The 18062-nt window shown below is 42.3% G+C and overlaps 2 protein-coding genes and 1 long non-coding RNA gene across 4 annotated transcripts; 1 reads left to right on the top strand and 2 right to left on the bottom strand.

Annotated features, from left to right (window-relative positions):
* Window positions 1–9: 9 nt before the first annotated feature.
* LOC146276728 (uncharacterized) lies at window positions 10–7032 on the bottom strand. 2 transcript variants are annotated; one of them, XR_014762445.1, is made up of 4 exons: window positions 6716–7032; window positions 5668–5882; window positions 4671–4809; window positions 10–597 (listed from the first exon to the last, which is right to left on the bottom strand). It is a non-coding gene; the product is annotated as an uncharacterized LOC146276728 (long non-coding RNA). The 2 variants fall into 2 exon arrangements; XR_014762444.1 differs by lacking the exon at window positions 5668–5882 and having other exon boundaries at window positions 34–597; window positions 6716–7030.
* Window positions 7033–9674: 2642 nt separating this feature from the next.
* crebl2 (cAMP responsive element binding protein-like 2) lies at window positions 9675–12226 on the top strand. The gene is made up of 3 exons (XM_084700985.1): window positions 9675–9922; window positions 10116–10313; window positions 10424–12226. The coding sequence occupies exons 1-3, from the start codon at window positions 9908–9910 to the stop codon at window positions 10556–10558; spliced, it is 348 nt and encodes a 115-aa protein (XP_084557111.1). The 5' UTR covers window positions 9675–9907; the 3' UTR covers window positions 10559–12226.
* A 544-nt stretch (window positions 12227–12770) lies between these two features.
* Window positions 12771–15686, bottom strand: gpr19 (G protein-coupled receptor 19). The gene is made up of 2 exons (XM_084701721.1): window positions 15619–15686; window positions 12771–14693 (listed from the first exon to the last, which is right to left on the bottom strand). Exons 1-2 carry the CDS (start codon window positions 15619–15621, stop codon window positions 13398–13400), a joined length of 1299 nt encoding a protein of 432 aa, XP_084557847.1. The 5' UTR covers window positions 15622–15686; the 3' UTR covers window positions 12771–13397.
* Window positions 15687–18062: the final 2376 nt, after the last annotated feature.

The following is an 18062-nucleotide window of genomic DNA, read 5'->3' as shown; positions in this document are numbered from 1 at the left end:
TCGTTCCCCCCGACGACGACGGCGACCCCCCGCCCTCCTCCTCTACCTCCTCCCTCCTCCTCCTCCCCCTCCTATTCCTCCCGGGCTGGCGGTCCAGCGCAGTGACGCAGCCTGGCGACGGCCCTCAGGAGATGAAGAGCTCCATTGTGTCGGCCGGGTATGATGTCATCCTGATGGCGCTTGGCAGCCGTGAGGCCAGGCCAAAGAGAGAGTGAGAGAGAGAGAGAGAGAGAGAGAGAGAGAGAGAGAGAGAAACAGAAAGAGAGGGAAAAAAAGGGAGGCCTCTCTCTGGCCCTGAAAGACTGAAAACCCAAACCCCCACTATCTTTCTCGCGCCTCTGTTTGCGAGATTGTGTGTGTCTGTGTGTCCGTGTGACCGAGGGTGTGTGTGTGTGTGTGTGTGTCCAACGGTGTGTCCACAACAGTCCAATTCTGTGGGTAAAGGAGGTTTTCGGGGGGGGGGTGTGGACAGGGGGAGAGCGGTCTCTTTCACACCATCGCACGGGTGGGACAAAGGGGGGCTTTTCTCCTGGCCTGTGGGACAATTACATCATCCTGCACCTCGCTCCTTGTCTTCATGCTTGAGTGGTTATCAGCCTGGGGAGAGGAAGACAAAAAGGACATAAGAGAGATTTTTATTCACAATCGGCTTGGAGCCTTCACTTTCAGTTTCTTCTATCAAGCCAAAAGCTCTGAATACTCATACCAAAAAGGAACTTCAGGAGTTTGTAGTTAGAAGAACTTCCTAACTTTCTTGAATTCATAGGTCGTGACAAAGTCTTTTTTCTCCTCCTATGAGATGATTGTTCAGAGGATCCAAAACTCCCAGCACTATATGTTTGTACGTGTGCGTTTGTGTGCGTAATGTGTGTTTTGGAAGGCAGAGGGGTAACACCAACTTCTCATAAAAGAATCCCAGTCCTGAGTCACAGACCAGCACCGTGAACGGAGGAAATTCCCTTGTGCCGTAAAACGAGCAGTTACATCCAGACGAGTCGGGCAGAAATTTCCCTCAAAACGTGTTCTTCCGAGTTCAGACCACCCACAGAGGACAATAAAACAGATATTTTGACAGGCCTACTCATACCAAGTGCTAGAAATGATATATTTTCATATCAAGGTCAGTTGCCTGCGCTCCCCCAACCCAAATCTGTCACACCTCGACCACATCAAGTGTCTCATCAGACACAATATTCACTCTTCGAGATTCCACGATCTCCAAGTTTCTTATCCAAGTAGCTCCTGCCTTCCTCTGATCAATACCCCCCCCCCACCCCCCACCCCAGACAGTCTGCTGCAGACTGTCTGGGGGGGTTTCTGGGAGACATTCCCCTACCCTGTGTGAAATCTACACCGGCACAGACGATCAAAACCCATCTCGTACTACCCATTTGACTACGAAAAACCAGCTATTACCAATAAGACAGAGGGGTGAAAACCCTTTTCATCAAATCAAGGCTCAGAGCACAACCTCCTTAAAAAACACATCCAAACTGAGTTGAGGAAATCTTGGTCTCGATACGATTCAAGCTGCAGGCGTGTTGTACACAATTACTTCAGATGGTTGTCGTACATATTTTTTTTTACGACATCGTTTCTGGGGATTTCTGGTCATATTTACGAGAATAGCGACCCGAGGGAGAGAGAAAGAGGAGGGCACAGCAAACAGGTGTGAGTTACACAAGCACATATGTGCGTGTGTGTATGTGTCGAGGCAAGATAAGTCAAACTCCAGTGCCTAGGGCCAACACCAGGCCTCGTCTATCTAGGGCAGGATCACACCTAAGCACGGCGCCACCTGCACAGCCACGTCAGAGGCCCTGGGTGGGTGTTGCGTCCACCATTTCTAATCACCAGCTTCCTCCTTGAAAAGCTGAATAGGAGTCATTGACCTAGAATCTTCACCGGGAGACGACACCAACGGCAGCCTATCTTTAGAGCGATGGATTTGTGTAGCAGAAATAACCGGCATTTGCAGGTCGGAGCGGCGTTTAATTTCGACGTGACAAATAAACAGCCACGTGTTCGAGCAGGTGGGCCTTAAAGCGAATTGCAGGCGTATTCCTTGAGGGTGTGATGTCGAACTGTGGGCACGTGTGTTGTAAGGGGGGTCGCATGCAACTGGGAGGCTTGAGAGATCCAGCCACGGCCTTTCTTCTCCTCGTTTCCCCGGTTGTCCTCCCATCATGCAGTGGGGCGAAACGATGACGTCTCTGAGTCGACATCTTCAGGAGCCTCCCATTCTGCATGACCTGCTGGGTCACCGTGGGGTGGGGCCAGAAACACGAGAGCTCGAAGGATCATGATCATGGGCCGCTTCTTACAGCCTCCAGGAGATCCCAAACGATGAGCAAATCATTTCCATCACTGGATCTCCAATGAAAAAAAAAGGGGGCTGGACTATTCTCCGATTTCCAGCCCGACTAGAAAGCTTGGGTGACTCAGACATGCTCAAATCTCCTGTACAATGGAGAGCTAATTACAGGCTTAAAGGATGATGGCCATGTTAAGACCATTATCAAATTCATCACATCAACCCGTTTCTTGCCAGCCTAAGTGTGAGTTTCTCTTTCAAAGTTTTGCCTTAAATAAAAACCTTTTCCGTGGCGTAAGTAGTGCTATGAAAGGTAATCGGCAATTTTGGTACTTGGTGTCCATTAAAATCAGAACGCCTTGTCCTGCAAGGGGAAAGTGACTCAAATAAGTCAATTACTGACTGGAAAGTGATTTGAGATGCTTGACCTTCCAGATGATGTAGCCCCACTGGCAAAACTGAAGTTATCAGTTTAGCCAAATGGTTTTTAAAGGTACTTGCAGAAGGTATGCTGGAAGCGAACGCCACTGGTCGTTTGCAAGTGAAAGTTAATACGCCGATTGAACCTCTCCGCAGAGATAGAAGGCAATAACAGGACTTTGCCCCCTGTCTGACATCAAAAGGCCACCAGATTAAAATATGTGAAAATTAAATAGCCAGCCACATGTGAGACTGGCTTAGCTGACCGACCCTGCCTGTGCCAGCGATTTTGACTTTTAAAGAGACAGAGCCCTTTCCAAGTTTGCTTTCAGGACACGACTCACATGGCCTGCTTTGCCCTTCACATACAGAGAGCTGAGTGTTGCCTGGTTGCCCGTGTCAATGCCCACTGTTGCAGAACGTTCTGTGGCATCGTTCACCTCGATGCTGATATATCATTGTGTGTCGGAAACAACAACAAAAAACACTTTAAGCCTTTCCTAAATGTAAAATACACATCAGCCCTCGTGTCACATGACACACTCTTCTCATTTCGCACCGACGTCCATATGGCCCAATTTCTGTATCTGTACTGCGTCAGGCGTTCCCAGATGTTTCTGCTCTCGACTGTAAAAGATGATAATGGTAACGGCGCCATTACATTCTCAGGTTGCTCGGCCTCCTTCATCTTCTGTCACACGCTAATTCCACAAGCCACTTCAATGGCCCACCTGATTCAGCCTACCAAACGGTGGAGAGAAAAAAGACCCCATGACTAAAATGGAAGGAATCCACAGGCCCAAAACCATAGCCACATGATATAGAGACCAACTTAGACTTTGCCTCAATCGAAGTCGGGTTATAGGAAACCAAATCTGTGGCTGAAAAGGAGAGCCAAGACTCCCAAACAGGAACACCTTGATGTCCCGTCTTATGTTTGCGTACTGTGTTACACCCCAATTTTGATCAATATTATATTCTCTGGTCTCCTAGCATCTTATAATACCTGACAAAAAAACAGCCCAGGGTGAAATGTAAGGTCTACTAAACTGTTGTTGCTCAAGGTGTAGGTGTGGGTTGGCGCACTCCAGGAAAAAAATAAACTAAAACATCATGGCTTGGCCTTTGACACACTAGGAGAGGAATACATAATGTCTGTAAAAACACTGTAATGGGCATTTTTCTGTTTTGAATGTACACAGAAAAAGTCCCTTTGATTTCCTCTGTTTTGATTGTCACATCCAAAATGGCCAGGACCTTAAAATAAGGAACAGATTTTATGATGTCCGCCATGGCCATTCTAGTATGTATTTATGAACTTGGACTTTCACACTTTAAAGACTCTTTCTGGCAATAAGGAAAGCTTCAGATTCCTCGTCATTGTATTTGAAAACAACTTCAGCAGTTTAGGCGTGAAAAGTGTAATTATGCTGCAAACGCAATTTTAAAATAATTTACTGGTGGCTTTAAAAAAATATATATACAGTATATATTGAAACATCTTATGCCAGACATATTCACACCCAAGCTGCCTTTTTTATCACCCTGTTATATAACTTTTACAAATGGGCTTGTTTCTTGACAGATTCTTCCATTTGTGAATGTCATAAAGAACATGCTTTTACCCTTTCTTCCTCTCAGGGTGTGAACAACACAGGCTGAATGGACCCATCTCTCGTAAGTCTTAAATTCCCCACGCCGAGACTCCTTTGCCTCGCAAACAATTGGTAAAAGTGCTTGTTAAACTTGAAAACACTTTTCATCAAGAACAAAGGTAACATCTCTCCTAAACGGTCACCTTGGCTTCACAATTGTCTCTAACATCCGTTCCACTATTAAACCCACTAATCCCTAAACCCATTCGGCTTTTAAGAGTGCTTCAATCAGTCACAAAAATGTTTTATTCCATATAATATATCAAAGTAAAGGTTCTTACTTTGCCAATGGTCTTCAGCTATTCGGGTGCTAGAGTAGTAGCTACAGTGGTGTATCCAGTCAGTAACCTAACAGGTCACTAAAACGACTTTAAGAGGAACCCTTGGGGAGGCCAGATCCCTTATATAAGGCACACATATCTGTGGATGAAAAAAAAGAAAGCGCCGGGTTTAAATTGGGAAGCGCTCTTTCAGCGCTATGTCACACCCCATTCCTGGCCCGCTGCCCGTCACTATTAAGAGCCCCCCGCTTCCTCCCCCCCCCCCCCCCCCCCCCCAGAGCGTGTTCCTATCCAGCCCACTTCCACCGCCGACAGTGGCTGCGGGCCCGTTTGGATAACACAGTTCCCCCTTTATCAAAGGTCTATTGCATTTGACCTTGTCTGATAAGCATACGTTTGAGGAAGTGGGGCAGGCGGTTGGACACCATGTTTACAGAAGTCAACCAGGCCTCTCAGGTGTTTTTGGAGAGATGTGTCGTCTGTGTCCAGACGATGATGCAGAGCTCTGGTTTTAGTGTCTCTATTAGATCCACATCAAGTCAGCCTGCACTTTTAAAGGGGGGGGGGGGGGGGGCATCTGAAATGTGAAAACCAGTCATGATGTGTTTATAGGTTAGGGTGTGTTGTGTTCCTAATTGTGTACAACCATGGCTGTAAATATGGTGCTACGGTGACAGCCACTTAAAGTCACTGTGAACAATGCAGTCATCTGAGTTTTTCATTAACTTCCTTTGTCAATACATATTGGGCCAGTGTAAATGTGCTAACTGTAAACAAGAAGGACCCATTTTTCTTCATTGGTTGTTCCTAAACCGTAGACAACTGGTGTATCTGTAAACCATTCAAACTGGAAAAATAAACGAGTATATTTGTATTTCCAGGGCATTTCTTTGTAGATGGTCTGACACATCTCTCTCTCAATGCCCCTCATATTGTGAAACACTGTTTAATATTTCTCTATTAAGTGAAGAGTGATGTCCACTGGTTCTTAACCTACCTCAGTTCATGTACACGCATCCTAGCCAGGCTGATATTTTGAGGTGTTACCTATGTGTTCATGGTGATGTCACAGCAGCAGTTAAGTCACTAGATGCATCTTCAAAACCTCACGTCTGTTTCCTTCTCATCTGATGTCCTCTCAGTAACAGTACATGTCCATTCCTTCAGCACCCCACGCTGAGAATGACCTACATGTGATCATGGCATCTTGTCCTTATCGGTTTCCAAGATAAAAACAGCCCTGACATATCAGATCCATGGCATATCATCAAGTCAAACTGTAGGGTATCTAACTAGATTGCTTTCATCTGACCCCTAGAGACACTGAAATAGGTTGGTAGCCGAAATATAGAACTCACCGTAACCATTACAACATCCTGGTTATCCCCTACATATATTTTACCGTATAACATACTAATTACTATTTATACAATTAATGGAATCTGTGTGAAGGCATAGGCCTGGTTTATTTGTACTAGTGAGCATGTAGCTTGATAGTTAAATTGGTTATTCCACATTGAAATGTCATATTGAATCGCTGACAGCTTCTTCGTCGAATAATACACATGGTTTATGCTGTTTGGCACCTAATGAATAAATTGCCTATTGATTTGAGTTGTTATATCTAAATCACAATTTAAGCTGTATCGCTTGTAGTTGGATGAATTGACCCTCTTAAAATGTTGTTTTCATTTGTGAAAACATCACAAAAACGTTTTGCATGTTATTCAACAGTGAGCTTTTGGTTAAAGTAACTTTTTTCTATACCTTACGTAGAGTGAGTCACTGTGGGCACTCGCGGATACACTGTTTCCCTTATCGACTCACTGACATTTTCTAGTTCGATGATACAAATCCGGTGTCAGGACAATTCACTTGAACATTGTGGCTGTTGCCTCTTTTCTATCGCAAATGCATATCGTCAGCCACCGATTCGTACATTGTGTTACTTTCTGATTCCAAGCCCGACACATGGGAAAGTCCGTAAATTACAGGCCCTGTTGCGAGATACTGAATTGGTCATTAGAAACTTATCTGAAACTCACCGTTAAGAGAAATATCCGTCCCAAAGAACATTTCACAATCCAGTCATCTCTCGCAGCGAAATGTTGTTAACTTGGTTTCATTAAGAATAATCAAAAGTAAAGACAAAAGTAAAGTAGAAGAAAAGATTCACTGGTTAGTAAACTTCAACCATAGAGATGAGGTCATTGGGATAAAAATAAAAGGATGGCGTCATATGAAACCAACCCAACTTCGAATGAACGGGGAGCCTTAAAGAAACAAAAGCATCTATATAACCATGATCTCACTTCATATTTATGAATTAGTACTAACTTATTACTGAAACATGTATCCTTCCCGTACTTACTAATACGTAAACGCAGTTCTTATGTAATTTATAACTTTGTATAGAACGCTAGGATAAGTAGGCGGGGCTTACCAAAGTACACTCGGGCAGTATTCAAATGACCTGCTAACTCACAGTGACTTACTTTCTTGGAAAGTGTCCAAGTTGTTAACCCTTCATGTCATACGTATCCTAGCTGAGCTTTTTCTCTCGTTCTTTCTTTTCTTGTTCAGTCAGAACTGCATTTTGTAGCAGTATTTTTCTTGGATGTATTGTACGTGGTGGAAAGGCCTGAAATCAATTCACACGTTAGTTTCCTGCTCTTATGCCTTAAAGTTCTATTGATTATATTGAAGTTTTTCAAATACAAGTAGTTCTCTGACTTGGCGAACAAAGCTAATTCTTCCTTAGGAAATGTATGGGTGCATACAGTATACAAAGGGGGAGTACATTTAGCCATATCCTGGTATTGAGTTGCCCCTGCTTCAAAAACAACATCTGGAGTTCTAATGTCCGGATGGATTTCCACGTCTTTTCCAGGCCTCTCAGTTGGAGGTATATAGTATTTCCTAAAACAGAATAATAAGCAGTTGAATAAAAAATGTATTGACATACAAAAAAGCATAAACAGCATAACCAGTGTTTTTGTAAATGTGCAAAAGTAATGTGTAGATTGAGCAAGTCATTCTTTTGGATAAACTCTTGTTAAAGGCTTTTAACAAATAGAATTGAATAAACTAAAAACTCAATCCCATTCTTACATACAAACTTCCCCATGATTCATGCGTTAAGGCCCCCCTCTCATTGTTAGTATAAACACTCCCAGCACACCAGTTTGTTAAACATTGATTGCATTATCTTTTGTCTGCCTAAGAGGGTCTGATTGCAATTACTTGTGATTCACCCTGGGCAAGGATTCAGTATCATCGTTGACGGAAATAATCACGGAGACAGACTGATAAGTTTATGAGGATGCATTTATATGAGACAAAACATGCTCTCTTCCAGCCCTGGAGCATGCAGTACAACATTTAATCTAAAGTGATGCGATGCTATTGGAGAACCAATGAATGAGACCAGAGCAGGCAAAGACCAAGTGGTTTTTCATACTGGAGCAATTAACATGCATGGTTAACCCAGACTATTGAAACTAGATAAAAGGAAAGAATCCCTCTTACTTGTGAGAGTTGTTGGGATGGAGGACAGTCATAATCAGCATAGTGGCTTTATCTACAAACACAGTCAGTTTAGCTCATGGGAATAACACAGGGTCTGCTCCCCAGTGATTGCATTCAGGTATAATATTATTTTTGAATATAGTGTATATAATTATTATTAATTATAAGGGACCTTTTAATTAACATACATCATAAACAAGCAATTTACTAGGGCGACCCAGAAATGGAATACAAATCACATTTCTCACATTTTCATCAATGTGATTTGTTGGATTTGGAGCTCATAGGTTCAAGTATGTAAGGAAAACCCCAATGCAAAGCTTGGGTTTGTGACCTTCCCAGGACAGGGTCGCCGTGGGAGCCAGGGTCACCCTGGTTCTCATCAGGGATTGAGATATTTCATGAATGTCACATGATGATCTGCCCACGACTTCCCCACCTCTGGTTCTCCTGATGTGCTCATAACAATACTGGGCTCTTGTTTGTGTGCCAGATGTTTGGCCTCCTAAGGACCTGAACGGGATCGACCCCCTCAATCCCTGCTATGCCCTTCAGCTGCCAGTATTTATTTTCACAATTAAGAAGTAGGGTTTATACATTTTTGCTCTTTTATCACAAATGTTGCTCAAAATGCCACCGTTATTATGCAGGTCATGTTTCCTTGAACATACATTTTTGTTATAGGAACCTTCATAGCAATGAGCAACTTTTTTCTCAAGTGAAGTGTCTTACCAAGCAATTAGGACAGACTGTGACGGACACTTTTGTTCTCCACTGTAGACAATACCTGGTCCAAATTACATACTTTTTTACTTACTGCAGCTGCCCATATAAAATACATACTGCTGCATGCAGTATGCATACACTTGGGACATAGGCCGATTACTTCGTCATGACTTTGCACCTTGATATGTTACCCTCTTACTCATACGTCTGTCACAGTTCATATTCTAAAATGTTGATTTTGTTGAAAAAATTATTGCTGCGACATTTTTTATCTTGGAGATGAAAAAAGACAAAATAAAATACCAAAAAAGAAAACTAGAAGAGCTTTACTATTGTGACTTTGTAATGTATGAGTGTTCAGTCAATGTGACATATTTTAACACATAGGATTAATGGGTCATGAATAGCCCAAAAAAGCATGCCGGTTTGCATACTGCAAAATATAAGCGGATTTGGAAGGACATCCTGGTATTTTTGTCATATTACATTTCAGAATACTGGGACAAACATGTACCAGTAGAAACATGTACTGGGATATACTAAATAGTGTTCTGGCATACTAAATTGTATGGGTATTGGGATGAATATCATGTTTTTAAGTCATCAATGTTATACGTACTGCCTCTTTAATGAGAAATTAGCTACTACGACTATATGCGTCGGTGTCTGGGAATTGTAGTTTTAATAATCTAAATCGCGCTTCTTAAGGCAAGTGTGAACACAATTTCCCAGAGTCCTTCTCAACAAAGACAACCATAACAGGAAGTGTCAAAAATTGTCAACATTTGAGAAAGGCGCTAAATGTTATCTAGCTAACTGAAACGCGATTTAAAAAGTGAGAAAGGATAACGTTTTCGCCACAAAAATACTGCAGTTGTTTGAATAGTACGCATACCAAGCTTCTGAATTCGAAGAGTTGTTTGGAATTATTCAGCTATCGTCACTAGCCTTCAACGATTGCTAACAGCAGTGCGTTAACCAAAATGGATGACAGTAAGGTAAGCGATACAACAATTGCAAAAAGCAGTAATAGCAGACGTTACGTGTTTTGTTTTTAAATACGTATCTTTATCCAACGTTATATTATATATCTGGCTAAAATGTGGGTATTTTTACGAATCGCCAGTAGTTTGCAAGGTGTATTTTGTGAGACACTAGAAAAGTCTAAACCACTATTCTATTCCTTTACAGATGGTTGGGGGTAAAGTTAAAAAACCTGGAAAGCGTGGCCGCAAACCTGCTAAAATTGATTTGAAGGCAAAACTGGAACGCAGTAGACAGAGTGCAAGGGAGTGTCGTGCGAGGAAGAAGTTAAGGTATCAATACCTGGAGGAGCTCGTGTCCAGCAAGGAGAGGGCAATCTGTGCCTTACGCGAGGAGTTGGAGATGGTAATTGATTGTTCTTCTACTACAACATACGACCCCCATGTCTTTTTTTGCATTGTGTGCATTTGCTGATCTGTCATGTCCATCATTGTCTTTCCCCCCTGCTCCAACAGTACAAACAGTGGTGCTCTGCCATGGATCAAGGAAAAATCCCTTCTGAAATCAAAGCCCTTCTCACCGGGGATGATCAGAAAATGCCCCAGAGCACGAGCAACAAGACAAGCAAGAATGGAAAGAACAGCAGTTAATCTGCTGGTGTGATATCAGGATACTCCATCAGAAAGAGAGGCCTCCTCTATGATGGAGGTTAAGAACTTTGGACTGGAGAATGAAGGAAAATGAGAAATGTATATTTGTGTCCACCGGTTTCAGTCCGTGCTAATTAGTTAAGGTAATTTTAGTGCAGTCATTTGCAAAGCTACAATAAGACCAGACATTATGTCAGTAAAGGCAGTCACAAAGGGTATGACAGGGTTATATATGGTGTATGTATATCTCTGTTGGCTACAGAGGCTATACTCAAATTTGATACAAATTCACATTTGACTCTAATGAATGGTTGAGGTTCTGACCAGATGAGTGAATAAGCAACAAGGCTAAATACTAATTTGATACATTTGTGCTACACTACATGATCAGGAGTGGGAGGGGAACGGGTCTGAACTGAAGAGAAACTTAAGATCAGGCTATGTATCATGCATGTGAATTAATTTGGAATTCAGGCCAGTGTTAGCCATCTCTCCCAACTTCCTCTCAAAATATTTGCGCACGTCCATGTCTGGATGTATTTATTTGCGCAACTAGTTTCTTAATCGATCTTGGTATGGGTTGAAAGTGTTTGAATTGGATTAGGCCAACTCCACTCTGAAGTCTCTCAACCTCCATCTATCATTCTTGCTAAGTGTCTATTTGTATCTGTTGTTGTTTAATTATGATTTATGACTAACTGTCCAGGAAAGCATACCTTTTAAACCACATGATACAGGCTTCTACTTACAGTTTTGGCAATATTTGGCTTATTTTGCTAATCAATCAAGTTTGCCAAAAGATACGATAATCTAGCCTCGTGGCATAATACGAATGCAAACATATATTTGGAGATGATAAAGTAATGTTGACATGTTGATTGGATACATGTTGGATTTATTTTTTTATTTATATTTTGTATTGGATAATAGAGAGCACTTTGCAGGTTTTTGTAGTATGTCCTTGAATGTACTGTATTGTCTATGCCTAATATTGGTGTGGCAACGATATTTTTTATTTGTTGGTTTTATAAAAATGGAATTGCTTCTACCTAAAGTGAGATGATGGAGTTCTGACGGTGTTCTTGTAGAAATAATGAGGCTTTGGGGGCATGGTCAAGTCAGTACATTTGACTATTGATGTCATACTTTACCTACAGTATCTACTCACATCCCATCATCATAGTCCTGCTACATTGATAAGCTACTCACAATTATATCAGTGTATATTTGAAAAAATTAAGGTGCCTCTTTTTGCGTGTGTGCCCATTAATCATCAATATGATAGCATGATGAGGTATTCATCCTTCGATGCCCACTATTCACTACTGTGTTTTCATTCATTGGCTAGGGGAAGAATTGGTAGGCTTTGGTCTAGGAATGTACTTTCCACAACAATATAGTTTTGTTTTTTTATAAGTCCTATGCTTTCCTTTTCCACAATGTGCAGAGTAACGGAGTGGATTTTTTCTGGTATGTTATTTATGTTGAGTAGTGCTGCATCTTTTGAATCTAATGTGCCAGGACCAGGAACTGTCAAGAAGGCCTTTATCTTGAATATAAACACCACGATGAGTAAGATTATGTTGTGCATGAATGTCTCCTTTGGTCCTGGAATGAGAAGGAATGTACTGATGTTGACATAAAGCAAAATAAACATAACATGTATTATTTGTTCATATTTCTTAAAATGCACAGATCTTTCTCAAAAGTAATTCAAAGATTTCAATCGCATTGCTGTAACAACCTACCAAACAGCAAAACTCATGATTATGTGTTTATTTGAACTAAGTCCTTGCCATTTGTAGCGTTCCAACAATCTCTTAATATTGAGTTTTGATCATGTGTGATAGTTTGTAGTTTATAAAGCAACTGCAGCCAGAGATATCTGTTTTCCATTCCATTTTCCCTTTTTTCCATCGTCAGTCTTCCCTTGGTAAGAACTCAAATAAACTCTTAAAAAAGAACATGGTGCACAGAGTCATTACACTGGTGATGTCACATTAAGGAACAAAAACACAGGAAGCACCTGAGGAGACATGGGTTCGAAGGTTCTGTATTCGCTGTGGGACTGAGCAACAACGTTGTCCTGATCTTGAAACAGAACGGCCACATTTACCAGAGCATTTTCAGGTCTCCATTCAAAACTATAAACACTAGCAGTGTCAAATTTGATGCACATACATATGTTTTATTATTTTACATCTCAGTGTAAGCATGGGCCATTAAGTCACAGTAGTTAACAGTAAACAGAGATGAGACACTAACAAGAGAAACACTACACAATGACGGTCAGCTAAACAGAAGCGGCTACTGGATAGAATGACAACAGTGACAAATGACAAACAGGCACACAACCATCACATCCTAAGCCAGCGTAGACAAAGAGTCTTCAGGTTAAAAGCGTTATGGTCCAAACCTGTAGGGTTTTACATTTGTCTTCCCCTGAATAACATAGTTCAACAGAGCAGAAGGCCAATTATGAAGACATACAAAGTGTAGGAACTGATATTATTACACATAGCTTCCAAATTAATTTGATCCAAGTCATTACACCAGAAAGAGATGGAACATATGGGAAATGCAATGGGACCGTGTAGACTGCTCTACCTGAGAAAATATGTTCACATCTAATATTGTATGATCAGACAAATGCCATGTCAACAAAGATTCAGCTGGTATCTCAACATAATGCTCTGAACATGCTGTATGTCTGTCCACTGGTGTAGCTAACTCACAGTTAGCAACAGATATGCAGCTGCAATTTCATTAGCACCCAATACATTGAACTTAGTTGTGCTATTGTACTGTTTGAAATGTTCTGTTTCAAAAAATGGCTACCTCACACAAAAGTATTAGGTGGATTGGCACTGATTGGCCAAGCAAGTTTCTTCTCTTTTGCCTCGCGGTCAAAGGTGTCATAAACCGAGTCTTTGGTGATTGTCTTAGCCGGTACTGGGATGTCCACCACCCCAACATAGTTCTTTTTGGCTATCCGTGAGCTAGCAGTAATTGTGTAAGCGTTACTGCGGTAACACTTCATTGACGACATGCAGAAAGTCTCCCTCATGCCGCGTCTGAAGTTTGCGTTATAAACAGAGTACAGGGTTGGTTTGGAGGCAGTGGAGCTGAAGGAAATCAAGGCAATGGCTGTAAAGAACAGCGCCCCCTGTCTGCTGGGGCTGTCGGCTTCTCGGGGGTGCCACAGCTGGGCCACATAAAACGGTGTCCAGGTCAGCAGGAAGACACAGTTGAGCATGAGGAACATCTTGATTGTCTTAACTTTAGTCCTTGGGACGATGTTCATCGTCCTCCTCACCGTGTGCCCATCGGCGCCGATCCTCCAGATGTAGCGAATCACCCGCTGGTAGAACGACACGATGAGCAACGCCGGGACCAGGAAGCCGAAGAGCAGGTGCGCGGCGGCGTACGCGATCCCGTCCCAGCTGTTGGGCAGGAAGAAGTCGCAATGGCCGCCGCTGCCGTCCGACAGCGTGGAACCGTAGAAGAAGAGGCAGGGCGAGATGAAGGCGACGTCGAAGATCCAGGAGGCCAGTATCATCCTCTTGGCCTTCTCCCTGGACACCTTGAAGCTGAGCGGGTAGACGATGGTGTAGAAGCGATCCACGCAGATGGAGAGCAGGACGTACACCTGCACCCCCGGACACAGGTGCTGGAGGTATCTCACAGCCTTGCAGGCGGCCGCGCTCAGCGGCCACCCGCCGGAGGTGACCTGGAGGAGGACGAACGGGGCACAGCCCAGGCTCAGCAGGAGGTCAGCACAAGCCATGGACACCACAAAGTAGTTGGTGGTGGATTGAGTCCTCCGGCTGCGGTGGATGACCAGGCAGACCAGGGCGTTGCCGAGGATGGAGACCAGCCAAAGAACCCCAAACACCAGCCCCAAGATGGCCACCTCAGCGGAGGTCAATTTGTAGGAAACCAGGGTGTGGTTGGACTCTGCTGATAAGCCTTCCCGGTTGCAAAGAAGAGGTGTGGCTGAGTCAGTGAGAAAGGTGGAGTTCTCCCTGTCAGAGTAGTTGAAGGACATTGGGGAACTGAAGGTGGGGGAGCTGAAAGAGGGCATGGCGCTTTCAGTCGATTGGGCGTACACCATGGCTACTGCCACAAGGGGGAGCTGTGGAAACAAACAAATCCCAGGCAATTAGGAATGGGAGTGGGACATGAAAACAGGATACCACAACAGCTCACATCAATATATCGACCATGCACAACATCAAATGCTCGATAATATCACGCTTGTAATATTTGTGCAATAAGTTACCCATGACAACCCATCCACCCTTCTTCATTTACTGGCCAATGCTCTGAATTTCCCCTCAGGGATCAATCCAGTTCTATCTAATCAAATCTACTGTTTAGATCTACAGGTTTGCCTGGATTCTCATATCGACTTCCAGCTATATACTTTGTCATGGTCAACATTCAAAGAATACCAGAGTTTTTGATTAACCGTCAAAACATCTCGGCTCTAAAAAGAAACCCAGCGGCAGCATCTTCTCTGGTTTCCATAGTGGCAAGTTGAAACAACTGTGTCCTTGAGTCACAACAGCGGTCTTTATTAAATCAAGAAAAGGATGCTGAAGTACACTTCTGACCTCGACTCAAAATGCACATTTTGAAATATCACCCTTTGTAACGGTTACACGACGTGACTCTTCGCAGGCTGTTCCTGTAAACATTCATTGGGTTCAAGGATGATCGCATACTAATTGGTATCAGGGGTATAATTATTCAAAAACAACCCGGGGATCAAGTGAAGAGGCAAGATAAGCTATTTAGAATAGTTTCCCATTTAGTTCGCCTGATTAGGCTTCGAGATAAGGGTCACGAAATCAAATCAGAGGTATAATCTGCATGGTTCCGGATTATTCTAGATACCATAGGGAGCACGTTGCGCTGGTAAGCAGCAGATTGTCAGATAATTAAGATTCCTGTCTCTGTTGAAGAGAGGATGCACATCGATATCAGCAGTGTGGCAATCATGCAACAAGAAAAGAACACAAGAGAATCTAATGAAGTCACACTCCAGTAAACATCACCATCCATATTCTCTTGCGCTGTGTTCTGACGTGAAAAGTGATTAAAACTAGACAATGCCACTTGAAGTCTTTATTAGTGACTCCCAGCAGCACAGATTTACAAATGCAAAACCGCTATGCTGTGCATTCGTCACTATGGCAACATGGAATACAGTGATTAAGACATTTAACTTGTTGTTCTTTTCCAAGAAAAACGAAATCTACCTAATTACTAATATCATATGAAGGGCACAGACAAGTGAACCTGTAAAGACATTCTGATCTTATTGTTTGGCTGATCTTCGTCCTGGCCTTTTCTTAACAAAGGGATATTTAAGACTGGAATGATACATTACATTGAAATTGAAATGTCATCCTATCGTGACCATTTAAGTTCTCTGTTTACAATGTATCTTATTATATACCAGTAGGCCTACACTAGCTAAGACAACCTTTTGAATACGCAGGACAAGATAAGAATTGTAGGCCTATATGAACAGAGTCCTGAGATCCAAAACCTATATACAAATACAATTTCTAACTTAATGAGCCGCCCTAGGAGATAATTTCTGAGTCTCTAGCAGGCATTTCTTCAGATACAGTTTTACATTGTGATATGATCATCCAGCATGTTGGAAAATGAAGTAGGAAATGACACTGCTGGGGAGGCAAAGTAAATTAATCAAGCGCATGCACATACAGACACACACAAGCAATACGCTAGTGTCTAGGGACCTTATTTCTCCAGGGACAGATATTAGGAATCTCTAGGTAGGCTCAGAACAGCAGAGGTTTCACACTTATCTCTAACCTCTTGTGTACACTGGTGGCTTTTGCCTCTGTGTTCTCTTAGCAACCCGTTCTGGCGCTAAACAGCAGTAGATGACGAAGAAGCACTAAAAACCAGGTGCAATGGCTGATACTGTGGGCTAGCCATGACAACACAGCACTGTAAAAGCCAAACATCAACAACGGAGCCCTTTCAGGGAGACCTGTGAGTGATTTAAATTTTGGTTGGCGGGGATGATGTGTCCTTGGCCTGAATTATAGCACTGGCGCTGACAGTCAGACATATAGGATAAATCCAGGTAACTTTATCCTTAAAGAAACACTGCACAGTCAAAATACACGTAAATCAAATATATTTATTACAGGAAAACTATTTTAGAGAAGGTTGGTTGCACCTATACAGTGTTGTTGTTGTTGATGTATAGCATAAAGTAACAAATATCAATTCATTTTGAACCATGCATTGACATGCTACCTATGTGATGTTTGTCATAATGAGCATTTTATGCAAATCAATAGCATCAAATACTTGACGACATAGAAGATCAAAGCACAGCTTCAGTTTGACTTGTATTACAGGTGCCTGACAGTCAAATCTCAGGGATGTTCCTTGAGGAACATTTTTGGGATGTAGTGAAGACTATCATGACACTGGCACAAACAGTCAACTGGCAATAGCGCAAAAACGGAATTATCTAATGGTCTGGGAAATATTTTTTTATGCATACAGCCTACATTAAACATTATTTCTTAAAACGTAGCCTAACAGTAGTGAAATGAATGAGGGTAGTAAAATGTTGACCTCACACCTGCTTCATGTAGAATAATGTAACGCACGTACCTGGTCCTCATGGCAATAGCGATCCCATTATAACTATGACCATATTTCATACGCATTCCGACAAGTATACATGTTTCACTGATGTGGCCGTAGTCATGGTGCTTCAAGACATGGTTTCTCTAGGCTACTGCTAAATCAGACCCGCTCCTTTTATCCTTGGATACTAGCTGCTGCCTTTAACGAAACAAGATGTCGCTGCAGCTGAAAGGGAGGGGGTGAAATAATTATTTTCATGTTCTCCTTCATTACCATGGCGGGAGGACCCATGTGCTTGCACGGGAGTCATAAGAAGAATCCGTTTCTGTTGGGCTCTCTGCGGTGTCTTGCTCGTCAGAAGCTCAGTTCATATCAAAGAAAATGAGGTCGATCACGTTACAAAATGTTTAGCAGAGACATAGGTTTATTGTTATAAAAGTAGAGTCGAATTGTACATTTACCATAGGCCTACATAAAATAAAAATAGAACAGACGACAAACTTTTTGACAGGGTGAGCTAGTTCTCATATTTTAATCAGATTATCATTGCGTTAATTAACTCACGTTAATCTTTAAAAATGATGCTCCCAAGAAATTACTCGTTTAAGATGTCCTACCATTGAGGACTACTTTTTAAATGTATGTATTACATTTTAAAGAACTTGTATGTTACATTAGGGCCTGTATGTTTTATTTTATGAGAACCTTGCAATGCTGTCATATTTAGCCACAACCAAGTATCAGCTATATTTAATTTACTTTTATTCATTTAGCAGCTCCAAAGCGTATTACAAGAAAGAGCTTCACAAGAAGTGCATAGGTCACTGGTCATAAACAACGAGATAGCCCCCCAAAAAAC

The sequence above is a fragment of the Hypomesus nipponensis genome, chromosome 7 (assembly GCF_054491055.1).
Source record: "Hypomesus nipponensis isolate SF chromosome 7, ASM5449105v1, whole genome shotgun sequence".
Lineage (NCBI taxonomy): Eukaryota > Metazoa > Chordata > Actinopteri > Osmeriformes > Osmeridae > Hypomesus > Hypomesus nipponensis.
The sequence above is the reverse complement of the archived record's forward strand: the minus strand, read 5'-3'. Positions and strand labels throughout refer to the sequence as shown.